This window comes from Pleurodeles waltl, chromosome 10 (genome assembly GCF_031143425.1).
Source record: "Pleurodeles waltl isolate 20211129_DDA chromosome 10, aPleWal1.hap1.20221129, whole genome shotgun sequence".
Lineage (NCBI taxonomy): Eukaryota > Metazoa > Chordata > Amphibia > Caudata > Salamandridae > Pleurodeles > Pleurodeles waltl.
Genome location: NC_090449.1, coordinates 1,002,838,140 through 1,002,856,975, shown reverse-complemented (window position 1 = coordinate 1,002,856,975; position 18,836 = coordinate 1,002,838,140). Strand labels below are relative to the sequence as shown.

Below are 18,836 nucleotides of genomic sequence, written 5' to 3'. Positions count from 1 at the left end.
CACATGGCCCGTTTCAGCTCATCAAAAGCCTTTTGACAGCTAGCTGTCCACAATACCTTTTTAGACATCTTCTTACTAGTGAGGTCATTAAGAGGGGCTGCAGTGGAGCCATAATTCTTGATGAACCTCCTATAGTACCCTGTGAGGCCTAGAAAGGCTCTCACCTGGGTTTGCGTTGTAGGGGGAGCCCATTCCATAATGGTTTGGATCTTTCCCTGCAGTGGTGCAATCTGTTCCCCACCTACCAGGTGGCCCAGGTAAACCACTTTACCCTGCCCTATCTGGTACTTCGAAGCCTTGATAGTGAGGCCTGCCTTTTGCAGGGCCTCCAGAACTTTCCATAGGTGGACCAGGTGCTCATCCCAGGTGGAGCTAAAGACACCTATATCATCTAGATATGCTGCACTAAAAGCTTCTAAACCTTGCAGGACTGTGTTCACCAACCTCTGAAAGGTGGCAGGTGCATTCTTCAAACCAAAGGCCATAACAGTGAACTGATAGTGCCCTCCAATGGTGGAAAATGTAGTTTTAGGTTTAGCATCTTCTGACAATTTAATCTGCCAATTCTCTGCAGTTAAATCAAAAGTGCTTAGATGCTTGTCAGAAGCCAGTGTATCTATTAGCTCATCTGCCCTGGGTATAGGGTGCGCATCAGTTTTGGTTACTTGATTGAGACCTCTGTAGTCAACATAAAATCTCATTTCTCTGTTACCATCTTTACTCTGAGGTTTTGGGACAAGCACCACTGGGCTAGCCCATGGGCTTTCCGAAGGCTCATTCACTCCTAGGTCCAGCATTTTCTGTACCTCTTGTTTTATGCAATCTCAGGATGGTCAGGCTGCCTATAAATCTTACTTTTGACAGGTAGACTGTCTCCAGTATTGAATGTGTGCTTACACCAGGTAGTGGTACCTGGTATCAATGAGAAGAGGCCAGAGAATTGGCCTAGGAGATGTATACAGTTGTCCTGCTCAGCAGTAAGGCAATCTGAAAGCACCACTCCCTCCACTAAGCCATCAGCTTCAGTGGTGGAGAAGAGGTCAGGGAGAGGGTCACTCCCTTCTTCCTGCCCCTCACCAGTTGCCATGAGCAGGGTTAAGTCTGCCCTGTCATTGTAGGGTTTCAGGCAATTGACATGGAGCACCCTAAGGGGACTCCTGGCAGTGCCTAGTTCTACCAAGTAGGTGACCTCACCCTTCTTTTCAGCAATGTAATGGGGTCCACTCCATTTGTCCTGGAGTGCTCTTGGGGCCACAGGCTCCAATACCCACACCATCTGTCCTGGGTGGTACTGGGTCAGGACATCCTTCTGGTCATGCCATTGCTTTTGGAGCTCTTGGCTGGCCTGAAGGTTTTTACTGGTCTTTTTCATGTACTCAGCCATTCTGGATCTTAGGCCAAGTACATAGTCCACAATGTATTGCTTTGGAGCTTTTAAAGGTTGTTCCCAACCCTCCTTCACAAGTGCAAGGGGACCTCTTACAGGGTGCCCAAAGAGAAGTTCAAAGGGGCTAAAGCCCACTCCTTTTTGGGGTACTTATACATTACACCACACTCCTTCCACATAGCTTTAAAGTATGCAGACATGAAGTTACTAGCTCCGTATGACACCACTTCCTCAGGGAAGCCAACTCTGGAAAAGTTTCCCAGGAGGGCCTTTGCATTGCAGGAGCTGTAGTTGTCCTTAAGGGAATTGCTTCAGGATACCTAGTGGCATGGTCCACTACCACAAGGATAAACCTATTGCCTGAAGCTGTTGGAGGGTCAAAGGGGCCAACTGTGTCAACCCCTACCATTTGAAAGGGCACCCCAACCACAGGAAGTGGAATTAAGGGGGCCTTAGGTGTGCCACGAGTCTTGCCACTGGCTTGGCAGGTCACACAGGAGCGACAAAACTCCATAGTGTCCTCTGACATGTGAGGCCAGTGAAACAATGGGACAAGGCTGTCCCAAGTTTTACTCTGGCCCAAATGCCCAGCCAAAGGAATGTCATGTGCCAAGATCAGAAGAAACTCCCTATACTGCAAAGGGATGACCATTCTCCTGGCAGCTCCAGGTTTAGGGTCCCTTGACTCAGTATAAAGGAGGTTATCTTCCCAGTAGACTTTATGGCTATCAGTAACATCCCCATTCTGCTGTTTGACAGCTTGCTGTCTTAAACTCTCTAGTGTGGGACAGGTCTGCTGTGCCACACTCAGCTCTTCCCTAGCAGGGCCCCCTGCACCCAAAAGCTCAGCAGTGTCTGCTGCCAGCTCATCTGGTGTAGGTTCTGCACAGGGAGAGGATTCCTCTTCCTCAAAAGGGGAATCTTCTGGAGAGGGAGGGATAGTGGGCAAGGATTTACCCTTTCTACCCCTAGCTTTTGGGAGCACTTGGTCCATTGTTCCAGGATCCAAGCTTCCCTGTCCTCTTTTCTTCTGGGCCTGAGCCCTTGTGAGAGCAAAGATATGCCCTAGAATGCCCAGCATTGCTGCATAAGCCTCCAACTCCACTTCAGCCCAAGCTGATGTCTCCAAATCATTGCCTAGTTAGTAGTCTACAGGTAAATCAGTGGCTACTACAACTTTCTTTGGACCAGTAAACCCCCCCCCCCACCAGTTGAGATTCACAATAGCCATAGGGTGGCTAAGAGTGTTATGAGCATCAGTCACTTGGTACTGCTGAACAAGTAGGTGTTGATCAGGTGAACCAGTTTCTCAAACACCTTAGTGACACTGGCTCCTGTATCCCTGTAGGCCTCAACCTCAACACCATTTATTATGGGAAGTTGCTTGTACTTCCCATATTAAGGGGACAAGCAACCAAGGTGGCAAAGTCAGTACCACCATCAGAGACTAAAGTAGCCTCTGTGGTCTCCCAACACCAACTACACTACCAATGGTGAGCCCAGCTACACCTTTTGATTGGCTATTTGTAGTAGACTTCCCACCACCACTGCTATTACTAGGGGCACTAGAGAACGAGGTTGTGGTATTGGGAGCCTTGGTGTTTTTCTCTGGGCAAGTGGGATCACTTGCCCAATGGCCTTTACTTTTACATAAATAACACCATGGCTTCTTTTGATTGTTGGAAGAGGATTTAGACCCACCACCCCCAGAGGATTTTTGTGGGCCTGATGAAGACTCAGGATGTTTTTTTATTTTGTCCCCACTCTTGTCACAAGACTTACCATCCTTCTTCTTGCCATCCTTGTCACTACCTGTATGAACATTTCTGTTCACTCTTGTTCTGACCCATTTGTCTGCCTTCTTTCTCAATTCTTGGGAAGAGTTCAGATCTGAGTCTACCAAGTACTGATGCAACAAGTCAGACACACAGGTATTCAAAATATGCTCTCTCAGGATTAGATTATACAGGCTTTCATAGTCAGTCACCTTACTGCCATGTAACCATCCCTCCAAGGCCTTCACTGAACAGTCTACAAAGTCTGTCCAGTCTTGAGAGGACTCCTTTCTGGTATCTCTGAACGTTATCCTGTATTGTTCAGTGGTTAAGCAAAAACTATCTAAGAGTGCATCCTTCAAAACTTTGTAGTTGTTGGCATCACTTTCTCTGACAGTAAGGAGCCTATCCCTACCGTTACCAGTGAAAGATAGCCACAAGATAGCAGCCCACTGCCTTTGAGGGACCAACTGTACCATACAGGCCCTCTCAAGTGCAGCAAACCACTTGTTCATGTAATGCCCCTCCTTGTAAGGGGGGACTATCTTATGCAGGTTCCTAGAATCTTGTTCTCTTACAGGATTACTATCAAGGACACTGCTGCTGCCACCATGAGGAACTAACCCCAACCTCTTCCTTTCCCTCTCTACATCGTGGGATTCCCTGTCTAAGGCCAACTGCTGCTGTCTCAGCTTCAGTCTGGCCTCTTCAAACCTCAGCTTTCTGAGTTCCCTGTCTAGGGTGTCATTCTCAGGGTGGGAGGCTTGGGAATTCTGAGACACAGAGGAAATGTGGGAATTGGCAGAAGTGGACCTGTCTCTAACTGTCTGGACTCTAGTTACGTGGCCTTTTGAAGTGAAAGGTGCCCTACTTATGTGTGACCCCCCTCCCACTATCAGTGTCACTAGGTGGCCTGTTAGCTGGCAGGTCTTTGGAGGAACCCTCCCCATAGTCCTTAGGGCCCTCACCTGATTCTTGCTGGGTACCCCCCTCCTCTATCTCCTGATTCTAGTATGGGCCAGACTGGTTCTGGTCACTTTCTAGGAGAAGGCTAAGGAGAAGATCTTTGGTAGGGTTCTTACCAATGCTTAAACCTCTTTCAATGCAGATACCCCTCAAACTTTTAAAGTTTAAACTACCATAGGTTGCCTGGACAACTGTGGGAGCGAGCTCTACTGCAGACATAGTTGTTAAGAAAGAGTTTAAGACCGAGAGAAAAAAGTTTTAGAACTTTTTGAGAAAAGAGGAAAACTTTTCAAACTTTTGAAAACTTTTCAGAAACTTTTTAGAAAGTTTGTAGAAAGAAAGTTAAACTGCTTAGGTTAACTGTGTATATTTTTAAGTATTTGGAATATGTTTTTCCTATGAAAAGCACCAATGACAAAGTGGTAAGGCAGTTACAAGTACTTATCCCACCGTTGCACCACCAATGTAGGAGGCTGGCCTGACTTATAGTTGGTACCTGATGGTACTTAAACCGTGTGCCAGGTCCAGTTATCCCTTATTAGTAGATTAGTAGTGTTCTTGCAGCTTAGGCTGATAGAGGTAGCTATAGCAGAGCAGCTTAGGCTGAACTAGGAGACATGCAAAGCTCCTACTATACCACTTATATCATATAGCACTATTTCATAAGAATCACAATACTCAGTTACTAAAAATAAAGTTACTTTATTTTAGTGACAATGTGCCAAAAATATCTCAGAGGATACACAAACCAAAATCAGGTAAGTAAACAGTTAGAAAAGTAGTGCAAACACTATAGAAAACAATAGGATGCAATAGGCCTAGGGGCAACACAAACCATATACTAAGAAACTGGAATGCGAACCACTTAGGGACCCCAGGCCTAGTGTAGTGTGTAGAGGGTCGGTGGGAGTGTAAGAAAACACTAAGGGTGTCCAAGATACCCCACCCCAAGACCCTGAAAAGTAGGAGTAAAGTGACCCTACTTCCCCAGAAACACACTAAAGTCGTGATAGGAGATCCTGCGAAGACCACAACAGACTGCAAAGCACTGAAGACGGATTCCTGGACCTGAGGACCTGAAAAGGAAGGGGACCAAGTCAGAGAGTCACAAAAGTGTCCGGGGGGTGTGGGGGTGGGGGGGTTGCAGGAGCCCCCCAGTGCTTAATTTGTAAATAAAAAGGTGCCGGTGCTCAAAGCCCTCCTCTTAAACACGCGGCTGCTGCAACTAAAAGTGCGAGCGCATAATACTGAGGCAGCGTAATCCTGAAGCCACCACGGGCCTCTTCAGTCCATTTATAGCCACTCCCTGCCCCTTCAGCTCACTCTTGTAGCTTCCTGCTTTTCCCCTTTCTGACGCTTTTTCGTTTTTCTCTTCCTCCGTCTTTCCCACGTGTCTTTTGCCTTCAGTAAATGCTTGAGACAGAAAACTAAGCACCGGCCCTCAGAAATAAGTGCCGGTGCTCAGCACCAGAAACAACAAGCACAAATTAAGCACTGGAGCCCACTAAACCCCAGATGAAGGTGCAAAATGGCTGCCTCTGGGTGGAAGAAGCTGAAGATTCTGCAACAACGGAAGGTGCCAGGAACTTCTCCTTTGCACAGAAGATGTCCCACGGCGTGCTGGAGGATGCAGAGTTGTTTCCACGCACAAAGACCGCAAGCAAGCCTTGCTAGCTGCAAAGGACACGGTTGAAGAAAATGGGTGCTGCCCGGGCCCAGGAAGGACCAGGAGATCGCCCCTTGGAAGAGGAGACAGATGGGGCGCTCAGCAACACAGAGAGCCCCCACCTAAAAAGGCAGCACCCGCAGAAGTGCTTGAACATGGGTTCAAGAAAACTGAGCACAGCGGTCGTCTCAACACTACAAAGGAGGGTCCCACGAAGCCGGTGGTCAACCCAGCGAGTTGAGCAATGCAGGACGGAGTGCTGGTGACCTGGGCTGTGCTGTGCACAAAGGATTCCTTGCAAAAGTGCACAGAAGCCCTAGCAGCTGCAGTTCACGCAGTACACAGGATTACTGTCTGGCGTGGGGAGGCAAGGACTTACCTCCACCAAATTTGGACAAATAGACCACTGGACTATCTGGGTCACTTGGATCCAGCTCCTGTGTTCCAGGGACCACGCTTGTCACGATGAGAGGGGACCCAGAGGACCGGTGAAGCAGAAGTTTGGTGCCTGCGTTAGCAGGGGGAAGATTCTGTCGACCCACAGGAGATTTCTTCTTGGCTTCCAGTGCAGGGTGAAGGCAGACCGCCCTCAGAGCATGCACCACCCGGAAACAGTCGAGAAAGCCGGCAGGAGTAGGCACTACAATGTCACTGTTAGTCTTCTTGCTACTTTGTTGCAGTTTTGCAGGTGTCCTGGAGCAGTCAGCGGTCGATCCTTGGCAGAAGTCGAAGAGGGAGATGCAGAGGAACTCTGGTGAGATCTTGCATTCGTTATCTGATGAGATACCCACAGGAGAGACCCTAAATAGCCCTCAAAGGAGGATTGGCCACCTAGTCAGGTAAGCACCTATCAGGAGGGGTCTCTGACGTCACATGCTGGTACTGGCCACTCTGAGGCCTCCATTGTGCCCTCGCACCTCTGCATTCAAGATGGCAGAGGTCTGGGACACACTGGAGGAGCTCTGGGCACCACCCCTGGGGTGGTGATGGACAGGGGAGTGGTCACTCACCTTTCCTTTGTCCAGTTTCGCGCCAGAGCAGGGGCTGGGGGATCCCTGAACCGGTGTAGACTGGTTTAGGCAAAGAGGGCACCATATGTGCCCTTCAAAGCATTTCCAGAGGCCAGGAGAGGCTACTCCTCTCAGGCCCTTAACACCTATTTCCAAAGGGAGAGGGTGTAACACCGTCTCTCAGAGGAAATCCATTGTTCTGCCTTCCTGGGACTGGGCTACCCAGACCCCAGGAGGGCAGAAGCCTGTCTGTGGGTTGGCAGCAGCGGTAGCTTCAGTGAAAACCCCAGAGAGCTGGTTTGGCAATACCCGGGGTCCATACTGGAGCCCCGGGGATGCATGGGATTGGCACCCCAATACCAGATTTGGCATGGGGGGGGACAATTCCACGGTCTTAGACATGTTACATGGCCTTATTCAGAGTTACCATTGTGAAGCTACATACAGGTATTGACCTATATGTAGTGCACACTTGTAATTGTGTCCCCACACTCACAAAGTCTGGGGAAATTGCCCTGAACTATGTTGGGGTACCTTGGCTAGTGCCAGGGTGCCCTCACACTTAGTAACTTTGCACCTAACCTTCACTAAGTGAGGGTTAGACATATAGGTGACTTATAAGTTACTTAAGTGCAGTGTAAAATGGCTGTGAAATAACGTGGACGTTATTTCACTCAGGCTGCAGTGGCAGTCCTGTGTAATATTGGTCTGAGCTCCCTATGGGTGGCAAAAGAAGTGCTGCAGCCCATAGGGATCTCCTGTACCTGTAACCCCAATACCCTGGGTACCTAGGTACCATATACTAGGGAATTATAAGGGTCTTCCAGTGTGCCAATCAGACCTGGTAAAAATGGCCTCTAGCCTGCAGTGACAATTTTAAAGGCAGAGCGAGCATAAGCACTGAGGTTCTGATTATCAGAGTCTCACTGACACAGTTAGGCACCACACAGGGAACACATTCAGGCCACAACTATGAGCATTGCGGTCCTGGCTAGCAGGATCCCAGTGAGACAGGCAAAAACAAACTGACACACAAGTAAAAAATGGGGGTAACATACCAGGCAAGATGGTACTTTCCTACAGCAGGCCACTCCTATAAAACTGCAGTCAGCTCGTGGGTCTCCCAACTCCTCCATTAGCCTTCAGCAGCGCTAATTTATGGGTGAATTCGATCGGGTGTCCCAGGACGTCAGAAATCTCTCCTCTCACGCCTCCCAGAAGGGTCTTAGCTCCGGGCACTCCCAGGCCACAACAAAGAAATCCTCAGTGGGAAGGCTACACCTTCCACAGGCTGGATGGGCCTCTGTGAACATTCGCTGCATGCATGCGGGAGACAGGTAGGTTGTGTGAAAGTAGTTGAATTGTACCATGCATAATCGTGCGGATATGGCCAGTTCTCTTGGTGCTAGGGATGCTTCCTTCCATTTGTTGTCATTCAAATCACTGACCCAGTTTTCCCACTTCTATCTCAGGGAGTCTAAGCCGTCAAGGGCGTGAGTGAGCATAGTATCTACAATCTTATGAACTATTGTAGCCCGAGGGATGACCATGTGTGATAAAGCCTGTCTTCTTTCAGGTTTGCAGTCAGATGTATTAGGGGATCAGCCTTCTTCCGAAATATGTGTCACGCATGATCAAATGATGTCATCTGCTGCCGTAGTGTGACATGCGGCCTTATATTATTGGAGGCTTTCAAGATGCTAGATGCACTGTCAAATTACCAATGCAGGAGCCGCTGTGCCAGTCTCACCCTGAGCCATAGAATCCATGCACTCCCCTCTGCTGTTGGTTGCTGCTGCTCAAGGCACCTCGCCCTCACATGCCGCTGTCCTAGGGTGACATCTTGGGTCACCAGCTCAGCTGCAGCTCTGTCCTCTGAGCCGGTGGCCATTCCAAACAACACAGCTCCCCCCCAGGTCTGTCATGGGTTGTCCGCTCTGCAGTGTCACCTAGAGTCACAAGATACCTCCTTGGCTACACTGGGGGCTCACAGTAGGGCTAGATAGGGCCTAGGTTGGCAGAACTCTCAAAAAGCAGCCTTACTGCATCAGCGCTAAGACAAGCACCCCCAAATGGGACTTGGCCTCTTCTCGTCTTTTTTCAACTGCAGAGAAGGTGCAAGGGTGTCAGTGTACCCTTCAGTCTTGCTGCTGAAGCCATTCCCCTTTGGAGACGATTCTGACCTTTGTCCTGACCAACCTGAATTTCCGGGGCTGTTGGCGATGCCGAAGCAAATTGAATAACATAGTGAAGCAATACTGCAGCTCTTTGGCACACTGCTGGTTCCCTCTGGTGCGCCTTTTGGCCCAAAGGTGTCACAAGGGCCCCCACCTGGGACTCCACCTGCAAGTCTGCCGTCTGCACCATCTGGACCCTCCGGTCCCACTAAAGGTTCTGCATCGGCTTCATTGCTGACTACGGTCCTGGTGCCCCGACCCATGCCAGAGCATGAATGCGAACACTGGATGAATACATTTTTCTGATTGTTCTTTTAAACGCCTAGTCGTCGCTACCCCGACCAAGGCCATTCTCTGATCATCATGGACCCTGTGCCTTTGGACAACTCATCAGACTCCAATATTCTGCCCTTACCTCAAGAAAGGGCTGAAACTCTGCATGCTTTATTTGGAGCAGATTCTGACAATGATGATTACGATGCTGGAGATGAATTTGCCCAGCCATATACAGATAACAGTTAGTGTGAGGCCCTGCACTCCTCATCCAAGACTAGGTTAGTTTCAACCCCAGGCATTGCCACAGAAGAAAGTGCCTTCTTTGCAAAGGTTGTGCGAAGGGCAGCCAAAGTTCTTGACCTCCACTTCCTAACTATGGAAGTGAAGACTAATACCTTTACAGATATGCCATAACATCAGAAAACAAATACTGAGCCCCTACTTCTCTTTAATGTAGTCCTCACAGACTCCCTCCTTGGCCTTGGGCAAAGCCCCTTTTTGGAACCCCATTGAACAGACATATAGCATGATGCAACCTTCCAGCCCTGGACGATCCTGACTTTTTGACTAGTCATGCAGGCCACAACAAGCATGATTAAACCTTATAAAGTCTCTCCCACACCATTGGATAGAGAACTATGGCGCACTTGAGCTTTCGGGAAGTATATGTTTTCTTCTACAAGTTTGACACTGAGTTCTGTTAGTGGCTGCTGCCTCTTAGGGCATTATACCCACTCCCTTTGGGATTCTGTTGCACAATTATTATCCTTCCTGAAAAGAATTTCAAGATACTCACTCTCGCTCAGATTCTGTCTGGGCTCTGGAGACTGGATGGTTGTGTTGGAATTGTAGGACGCATACTTCAACATTCCTTTCCTGCCCACCCACATATGCTACCTGCTGTTCACAGTTGACCTATAACATTTTGAGTTCGCTGTGCTCCCACTTGGTCTTACCAGCACCCCTCAAGAGTTCTCCACAGTGATGGCAGTGGTTGCAGCACATCTGCTGCAGTAAAGGATTCTAGTCTTCCCCTACCTTGACAATTGGCTGTTGAAGACGGGCTTGCCTTAGGCTGTCGTCTCGCATCTCCTGATTACGTAGAACCTTCTGCACTCGCTAGGATTCACAATCCATGTGTCAAAGTTACACCTGCCTCCCTCCCCGACTCTTCCTTTCATCAGAACTGCTCTGGACACAGTTTTCTTTTGGGGCCTGTCAGTGTCCAGGATATTCAGACTATGATACTGATGTTATAGCCTTTATCCTCGATTTGGTGACTGACTCAGAGGTTGCTTTTCCTTATGGCCTTCCGCTGGTGGCTCATGCCAGGCTCACATCAGTTTTCTGGAGCTTCGAGTGATCCAACTAGCACTGAAGGCCTCCTTCGCAAAGGGGAAGGCTGGTGCAGATGTTCATGGACAACACCACTGCTGGACCCTCTGTCAAGAGACTGTGGGTGTGGCTGGAACACCAGGGCATATCCTTAGTGGTTGAACACCTGGGGACCTCTTTAAATGCCAGAGCAGACAAACTCAGCCATTAGTGCCTAGCGGATCACAATCATGTCTCCATCAGGAGGTGGTGCCAGACCTCTTTCAAGAGGGGGGAGACCCTTGGTTAGATCTGTTTGCCACTGCAGAGAGCACGCAATGTCCGTTTTGTACACTAGAGTTTGTAAGGGTGCTCTCGCTCTGAGACACTTCATCTTGAGTGGAGCTCCGGCCTCCTTTCCACCAGTTCTGAGAGGACGATCAACTCTTTGTCAGATATGTCTGGGCCGAGAAAGGGAAGGCGGTGCAGAAAAGTACCATCTCAGGATGGCTAGTACTCTGCATCAAAATTTGCTACGCATTGTCCAAGAAGTAGCCTCCAGAGGACTTGCATGCTCATTCCACCAGAGCCAAAGCATGGACCACTGTGTTAGCACACGGAGTCCGTGTCGTGGACATCTATCAGGCAGCAACGTGGGTGTCTCTGCAAACGTTCATTCAACACTACTGCCCAGACATTCAGGTTTGTCGTAATGGACACTTCGCCCTTTCGGTCCTGCAGATTTTTCTGGTATAATTTGTTATGCAGCCCCACCTCAAGGGAGGTATTGCTAGGGTATCTATTCTAAGGTAAGAAATCCACAGCTAGAAGTCTCTATCAGATGACCAAGTTACTTACCTTTGGTAATGCCTTATTTGGTAGACTCTAATTAGTGGCAGATTCCTTACTTACCCTTCCATCCTCCCTGCTCTGTGAGCGCAGTGGTCAGTATTCATTGTGGTTCCGTGCTTCTGGCATGGAAAGTCGCAGAAAGAAATTGATGTCTGTGTGCTGGGGTGGCACTTATATGGACACTGCACGTGTCACTTCCAGTGTGGCCTACACCACGTAGAGTCGAACTATGCCACCGGCGCAAAATGTTTAGATCAAGTCTGATGAATGCAGAATATTCTAAGGTAAGAAATCTGCAGCTAATAAAGTCTTTACCAGACAAGGCATTACCGAAGGTACGTAACTTGCTCTTTTAGACATTCACGCTTTTAATGCCCTCCTTCGGAACGACAAATTCAGGATTCTTACCCTGGCACAGGTCTTGTCTGCCCTCAACCCAGTAGACTTGGATGGTAGTGTTGGAGCCAAACCCCAATAATCATCTGAACCCCAGTATTTGAACTCCCCCCAAATTTTACCTAAGTAATTCTGCTCTAGCGTATCTAGTTGATCTGACAGTTAGATGCTACACTCCTCACCAGAATAACACAATTTAGCAGCGTTAAAATTAAATAAATATTCGTAGCGTAATGAATTGAGGTCTATGCCAAATATGAAGCAAAACATGTATGTTTACTAAGGGAATAGTTCAATGCAGCACACAAAATATGCAAAAAATTCAATCAATGCTCAAATACACAGAATTGCAAAATAAATATCATAGAATTCATAAATATCTGGTTAACAGAACCTAAGTATGCATTTTAAGTGTCCGGTTCATGAAGAATATAGACACATAGAGAGTCTAACTCAAATAGACAGAGAGAAATAAAGACTCCAGTAACAGCAGTTCTAACGAGCTGTTAAATCCATCAGAACCCTAAAAGAAAGCAGCCTAATGGACCTAAGAATAAACACGAGCTGAACTTGGCAGCTAAAGTCCAAGAGCTTTTATACACTAATCACACTTTTTTTTAAATAGAATCTATAAATTCAGCTTAGAATGATCATGGTTAGGCTTGCATTGGCAAATAAGAAACATCAATGTAAATTCTAAAAGCATAAACACAGACCTACTTCTTAAGGTAAGAGAAATCTTCCATCTTCTCCCACAGCAACCACCCTCCATAGATGATCAACACAACTTGAAACAGCCATCTGACAATGTCTTATAGAATCTACACATCCACAATAACTCTTCCAGCAGAAGTCTTTGAAAATGATACTGTGGGTGCATGTTGGAAGCTGCATTCACAGTATAGACTTTCTAACAAAGTTGTACATCACTGTCACATTTACGTCATTCACTTGGTGTTCTACAGAGACAAGGGGAAAGATGGCTTTGCAGCGAGACTGATTGGGAGGGGAAATAAGCATGTTAAACAGAACATCAAAAAACAAAACTATATTAGAAATAATGGCATATTACACAAAAATGTGGCATAACTAATCGTCTCATTATCTACTCTTCTATATGACCTTTGTAACTCACTCCAGGTGCAACATCATTAGTTCACTGTTTACGAGATTGTGCATTATAAGAAACTGCAATTATGAGGAGACACATTGTTCATTTTCTTCGTTGCTACGACAGTAGCAGTGGACGTGCAGCATGCTAATTTCCACATTCCCGCACTAAAGACACACAGCCGGTATCTGCTGTTCACATGGGGCAGGAGCATTTTCAGTTGGCTGTGCTCCCTTTTGGCCTCATCAGTGCTTCTTTGGTGTTTACGAAAGTGCTGACAGTAGGGCAGACCTTTGCCCTACTGGCGTTCGACTGTATTATAAAAAGGCTCTTAGCTTTTATATTGATCATACCAGGGACCATAATGTGGATAGTCAGCTGTTTGTAGGATTTTCTTATGCCGAGAAGGGCAAGGCAGTGCAGAAGAGGACCATCTTTTGATGGATTGTGCTCTGTATTTAAGTCTGCTACGCACTGACCAAGCAGCAACCCGCAGAAGGTTTGTGGGCTCATTTCACCAGAGCCAAGACTGCTACTACTGTGTTGGCACTCAGTGTACCTGTTCTAGATATTTGCCAGGCTGCAGGAGTGGGTATAATGCCCTAAGAGGCAGCAGCCACTAACAGAAGGATGGGGATGTCACTTTTTTGTGTTCATGAAGCACTGCTGTGTAGACAGCTGTGTAGATGAGCATTTTGCCTGCAGGTCCTTGCAGCACTGTTTGGTTTGAGCTAGTCCACAGACCCACCAACTGGAAAGTACTGCTGTGGTATCTATTTAAAAGATAGGGAGTCTGCCGTTCAAAGTATCTATCAGAAGAACAAGTTACCTTTGGTAAGTTTTTTTCTGCTAAGTACTTTATCTAAATGTACTTTCCTCACTGACCCTTCCATCCTCCCCATTCTATGAACTAGGATAGTTTCCTCCAAAGAAAAGTCTCACGTATAAAGAGATCTGCACTCTGGCCAAAGCCAATTTGGTGTTGGGCTCAGCGTTGGGGGGGGCACGAACAGCCTAGAAACCAACTGACGTCTGTGCATAAGTGGCTCCTATATGTGGTTCCTCTGTCACTTCTGAAGCGGAACTACGTTGCCGCAGAGTCTCACCGTGCCACCTCCCAGCACGTAGAGGTACTGCTGAAAAGTTTCCAGATCCAGGCTAATGACTGGACAGTAATCAGAAATTGAGAAATCTGAGCTTGGGCAGAGTTTCTATCAGAAAGAGCAAAGATAAGTAACCTTTTCTTCATTGCCATCCTTAGATTCCTCTGAGTGTTCATCATACTCTGTATCATCTTCCTTTGAGGACACAAAACCATCCTCTTCCTCAACTGCTATTTTAGAACATGAAGCTTTATGATATCAGAGTGCTTTCTCACTGTTGCCTCAGGACCATAAATAAGAAATATTAGTGCTAGAGCGGAAAGCGTTCTTATCACGTGCATCTTTATGCAGGGTGTGTTCAGTCTTACATTTCTCCTTACCAAATTCTGGCTTCTCCACTGTCTCAAAACAGTAATATTCTTTGGTTATTTCGTTTCTTCTTCCCTCACACTGAGGTATAGTAGTGATTTGGGCACTGAAATATATTTGTTAACCCTGCTACCTGCAACAACAAGAAGGTAATGGATGGAATGCTTGAATTAATTTCAGCAACTGGCGATTGCTTAGGCCGCATTCCAGTCCAGTTTAGCCCACCATGCCACCCGAGAGAGTGACCTGGCTTATTGAAATCAGTACTGACCTTGCTGCTCATGGAATAGTCCGTTCCAATTTCTTAAGCGACGCCCACCTCAAGAAGAGACCATAAGCACCTCCAGACCAGTTTTGCCCAACTTGTGGCTTATCATTACGATGTAGCTTGAGTCCTAAAGCACAGTGGGCATGGGGCCCACTTCTGGGAATATCCATAGCTAAAGTCCACAGAGTTTCATTGGGTAAAGGCATGAGACCACCATCCAGTGTGATACAGGTGATAAGTTACCTTTTTATGACTAGGCTCACTTCCTTCAGAGTTCTAACAACCTATGGACCTGCAGGACGCTAGGGCCTCAAGTTATTTTGTAGTCTTGAAATCAGATTCTGTATACACGGACTGGGCTTAGAAGGTATCAGTGTGTACATTTCTCACTCTCCAGCACCACAGGCAGAACCCATGACTCTTCAAAGCTCTTTCTTGGGGTTGAAGTGCAAAAGCATATTTTTGTGTAGAGCACTAACTCCATTCTTCAGAGGAGTTTTTAAAGCCAGAAAAAATGACAAGTCCAGGAGATGCTAGCAGCGCAACCAACTACAGGCCCATCCATACCTGTAAGTGGCCACCCTTCCACCATGATGATTTATCTCCAATAGGTTAACATTTTATTGTTTTAATATTTTGAGTCTGTCAAGAAGCCTGTGTGGTTAAATCTGCATCTCAGCTTTAAGAGGTTGAAAGCTGCATTAGAATGTGACAGAGCTAATGATACAGGCTACATTTCTTCATTGTTACAGTACATTAAATGTTTCATGTAAAAAAAAGATGGTCTTTTGTTAGTTAAAGAAGATTGATAAATCACACAAGACTAGGAATTTTTGTTCATTCACCGTCTTATAGCTGATATTAAGACAAGACTGTTCAGTGTATGTATGGTTTTATAAAGTAGTTCTGGGCGTTGTTAACCTTGTGTTGTCATTGGAACTGAAAGGAACTAAGAATGGATGTTCTCTTGGCTTTACTACTTCAGAAAAGCTCTTCACAGTGTTATGTGTAAACTGAGCTAACTAGAGAGAATGTAAGTGGTGATGGCCATCTAAGTGAGGAACATGAATGTTGTTGTTGAAAATAGAGATTAGGTCACTAGGTTGACTAGATGGCCATTGGAATGTATGATTGCAAGCCATTGCCAGAGTCTACATGTAAGCGTAGTGGTAATGCAGAGGTGTGACTGAATAAGAATAAACCATTGCTGATTGGATGCTTCTGAGGGAGAATGCCAAAGAAAAAGAATGTTGAAATGTTCTTTAATAATATACTGTTGCATGTGGTCCTTGGTGCCACGATCTTACAACCTCGTATCTTTGAAAATAGTAGAGATTACTGATATCCATCACAGCAGTCACAAGTTTAGAAAGAAATAAAGACCATTTATTCTAATGGGATTTGAGCCTATGAATTTTAAGTTAATCAAAGATCTTTATTTAATACACTGACGAACCACACCGACTTCCTGGATCATCTCTCCAAATAAGTAAACAGCCGCTTTGTCCTTCTCAATATTGCATGCCCAGTGCCCTACATAGTTTCAGAGCACGAAATGCGTATTCACTGTCTTTAACTTCTGACTACTCTCACAGGACGAAACAAAAGAATGAACCTAACTGGGCGGCCTTACAGACATATGGGAGTCCTTGGAACATCAAAACTCTATGACATCCGGAAAAATATCTTTGCATTTACTCCTCAGGTAAGAAAAAGGTTGAACACTTTGAGGTTACTATGCATGCCATAATTAGCGACGGTCTTGCAAGGGATGATCTAGGACAATGTTGTCAATCACCTTCTTGTAAGAATGTTTTTGTAAAGGTTATTCATGTTTTTTGTTACAACATAAAAACAACCTCAGCAACTTTCTTGTCGCAAGAGAGCCCTACGTGGTCGCACAGTTGTTAATATTATTTTCCATAACATAGTCTTCGTCCTGTACGGTACCATATCCAAAACGTAATTACACATAAACAATTGTGACTCTCCTCTGCATAATGTACTTCTTCTTGCAGGACGGTTGGAGAGGGAAAGAAGAGGGGTGGGACGGAGGAAAACTATACATGCATGAATTATGCATGAAGCAGAAGGTTCGGCTCAACTTCTGGGCCTGAAGGTGTGACAATACCCCCAGACGCTTGTTTGTCATCGATCTCTGTCCAAGTCTATCACCTATCTACCCCAAACCTTGGATTTTTTTTTTTCGTTAGCCTTGTCCTTTTCTGTGGCCATACATAGTACCATACCCCTCTCCTGGCCCTGAATCGTGGGGACTATCACACTTCCCCATTTCTGAGCAATGTGCTGTTTGGCCACAACGTACCCCAGCTAGTTATTTCTGTGTCTTTCTATATCTCTATTAGTACAAGTGAGACTATTAGAACAGTGGTGGAGTCAGTGGCATACTCTGACCTTTTTCGTAATCATCTGCCAGAATCTCTGGGTTTTGGGACACTCTCACAGGATGTGAATGAAGGTGCACCTCTGTCTACAGGCACCTGTCTGTTGTGGCCTTACCTATTCTATGTAACAAGGTTGTACCGTAATATGCTAAAAAATTGTGTTAAGCTTTATGAGTCTGCAGCTGACTTTTATGACCACTTCATCATCACCTACATATTTTTATTTTTGCCATTTTTTCCTTCAACTTCAATAATTCCTTTAGCGTATTAGTTAATAGCATGCTGTGAGTCAGTGATACTGCCTTGGTGGTGCTTCATTGGTCTAATAATCTCCTCTCCAGTGGGGAGTCTACTTTTGTCTCATCATCCATTGCAATTGTAGATTGCAAAGCATGTCTTATCTGTAGGTATTTAAATGTTTCAAATGGGGCCATCTTGTACTTTTTTTCTGTAGGTGTCCAAAAGAGACTTTTCCATTCGGTCCCAAACATCATCTAACAAGGAAATGCCAATTATCTCCTATTTCTTAAAGCCTTATAGGTTTACTACTGCCCGTAACCTTGTTTCCACTCACAGAGGCGTCATGACAGTCACGCTCTTGTACCACCTGTTTCCTGGACCAGTGTATACCATGTATGGATTACTGTGTTTGTGGCCTGGAAGAGTGCTCCCTTCAGTTTTCCCTCATATAAGGCGTGCCTATGTAACCCCTCCAACTGTGCTTGGATCTATTCAGCCTATGTGCTGGTTCCTCCAATGGGGCGTGGGCCCATTCATTAACTATGTAGATCTGTGCTGCTTCATAATGTTTCTCCCTGTGTGGGAGTGCTATTCCCTCTTCGTACATAGAGCACTTTAGGGTGCTCAGCACTATTTGAAGTGTGCCTCCTACTCATACGAGTCTCTTGAGCAGTTTCTCTAGCTTGGTAAAGAAGCTGTTTGATTTCCCATAAGGGGTATTTTTTACCCCTTTATGTTAATTTAAGCAATTCGGTCATCTTAAATATTGCTGCTTTTCCAAGTATCGATATCAGTGTATGATACCGGTGTGCTATATTTGTGTCCAGCGTGTATAATAATGAGCTTAAATTGTCACCATAGTGTGTTTTTCACCTCTGTAGACACACAAATGGAGGTATTTGAAATAATGCGTCTCCATCCTCACACACAGATAGAGGTATTTGAAATGATGCGTCTCCACCCTCAGTGGCATTGGTAATATCTCCCCTGGTTACTGTCCTTTCTTTGGAAACAGTTGCATTTTTTCCCAATTGGTACTTATTCTGGTGTATTTCTGGTATACGTCAAATACAACTCTTAATTACCATATTGATTCCTTGGAATTAGCTTGATAAAACACTATAGCATCAGTTTAGAGGGATATTCGCTCCTTCCTCCCAGGCCCATCCCCGTATATTTGTGCATTCATGCTTATCCATCATATCAGTGGTTTGATGGCAAATAATACAGGTTACATGGGGCATTCCTGTTGTTTAACGCGTCTGTAAATAAATGTCTATAAAAGTGTTCCATTATCTGTCACTCTCGCCAGTAGTGTAGTTTAAAAGAGTTGTAGCCAGCCGAAAGGTAAAGACCCTAGTCTCAGTGAGTTACCCCTCTAATGAGACACTTTGAGCCTTCATTAGTTGTTGCGTGACAAAGACTTTAATAACACTTTTAAGATCTGTAGGAAGCTGCCTCTGTATATACTGCATCAAAATGAGATATAGCGTGCGCAGAGTCCAGGGTTTCCCCAGAGGT

At 46.0% G+C, this 18,836-nt stretch overlaps 1 protein-coding gene across 2 annotated transcripts in view; it reads left to right on the top strand.

Moving 5' to 3' along the window:
• PHKA1 (phosphorylase kinase regulatory subunit alpha 1) overlaps positions 1 to 18,836 on the top strand; it is a 967,577-nt gene that overhangs the window by 419,020 nt on the left and 529,721 nt on the right. For both annotated transcript variants that reach the window (XM_069211854.1, XM_069211853.1), the window contains exon 15: positions 16,266 to 16,375. In XM_069211854.1, the coding sequence (XP_069067955.1) occupies positions 16,266 to 16,375 (110 nt within the window). The remainder of the gene's footprint in view (positions 1 to 16,265; positions 16,376 to 18,836) is intronic.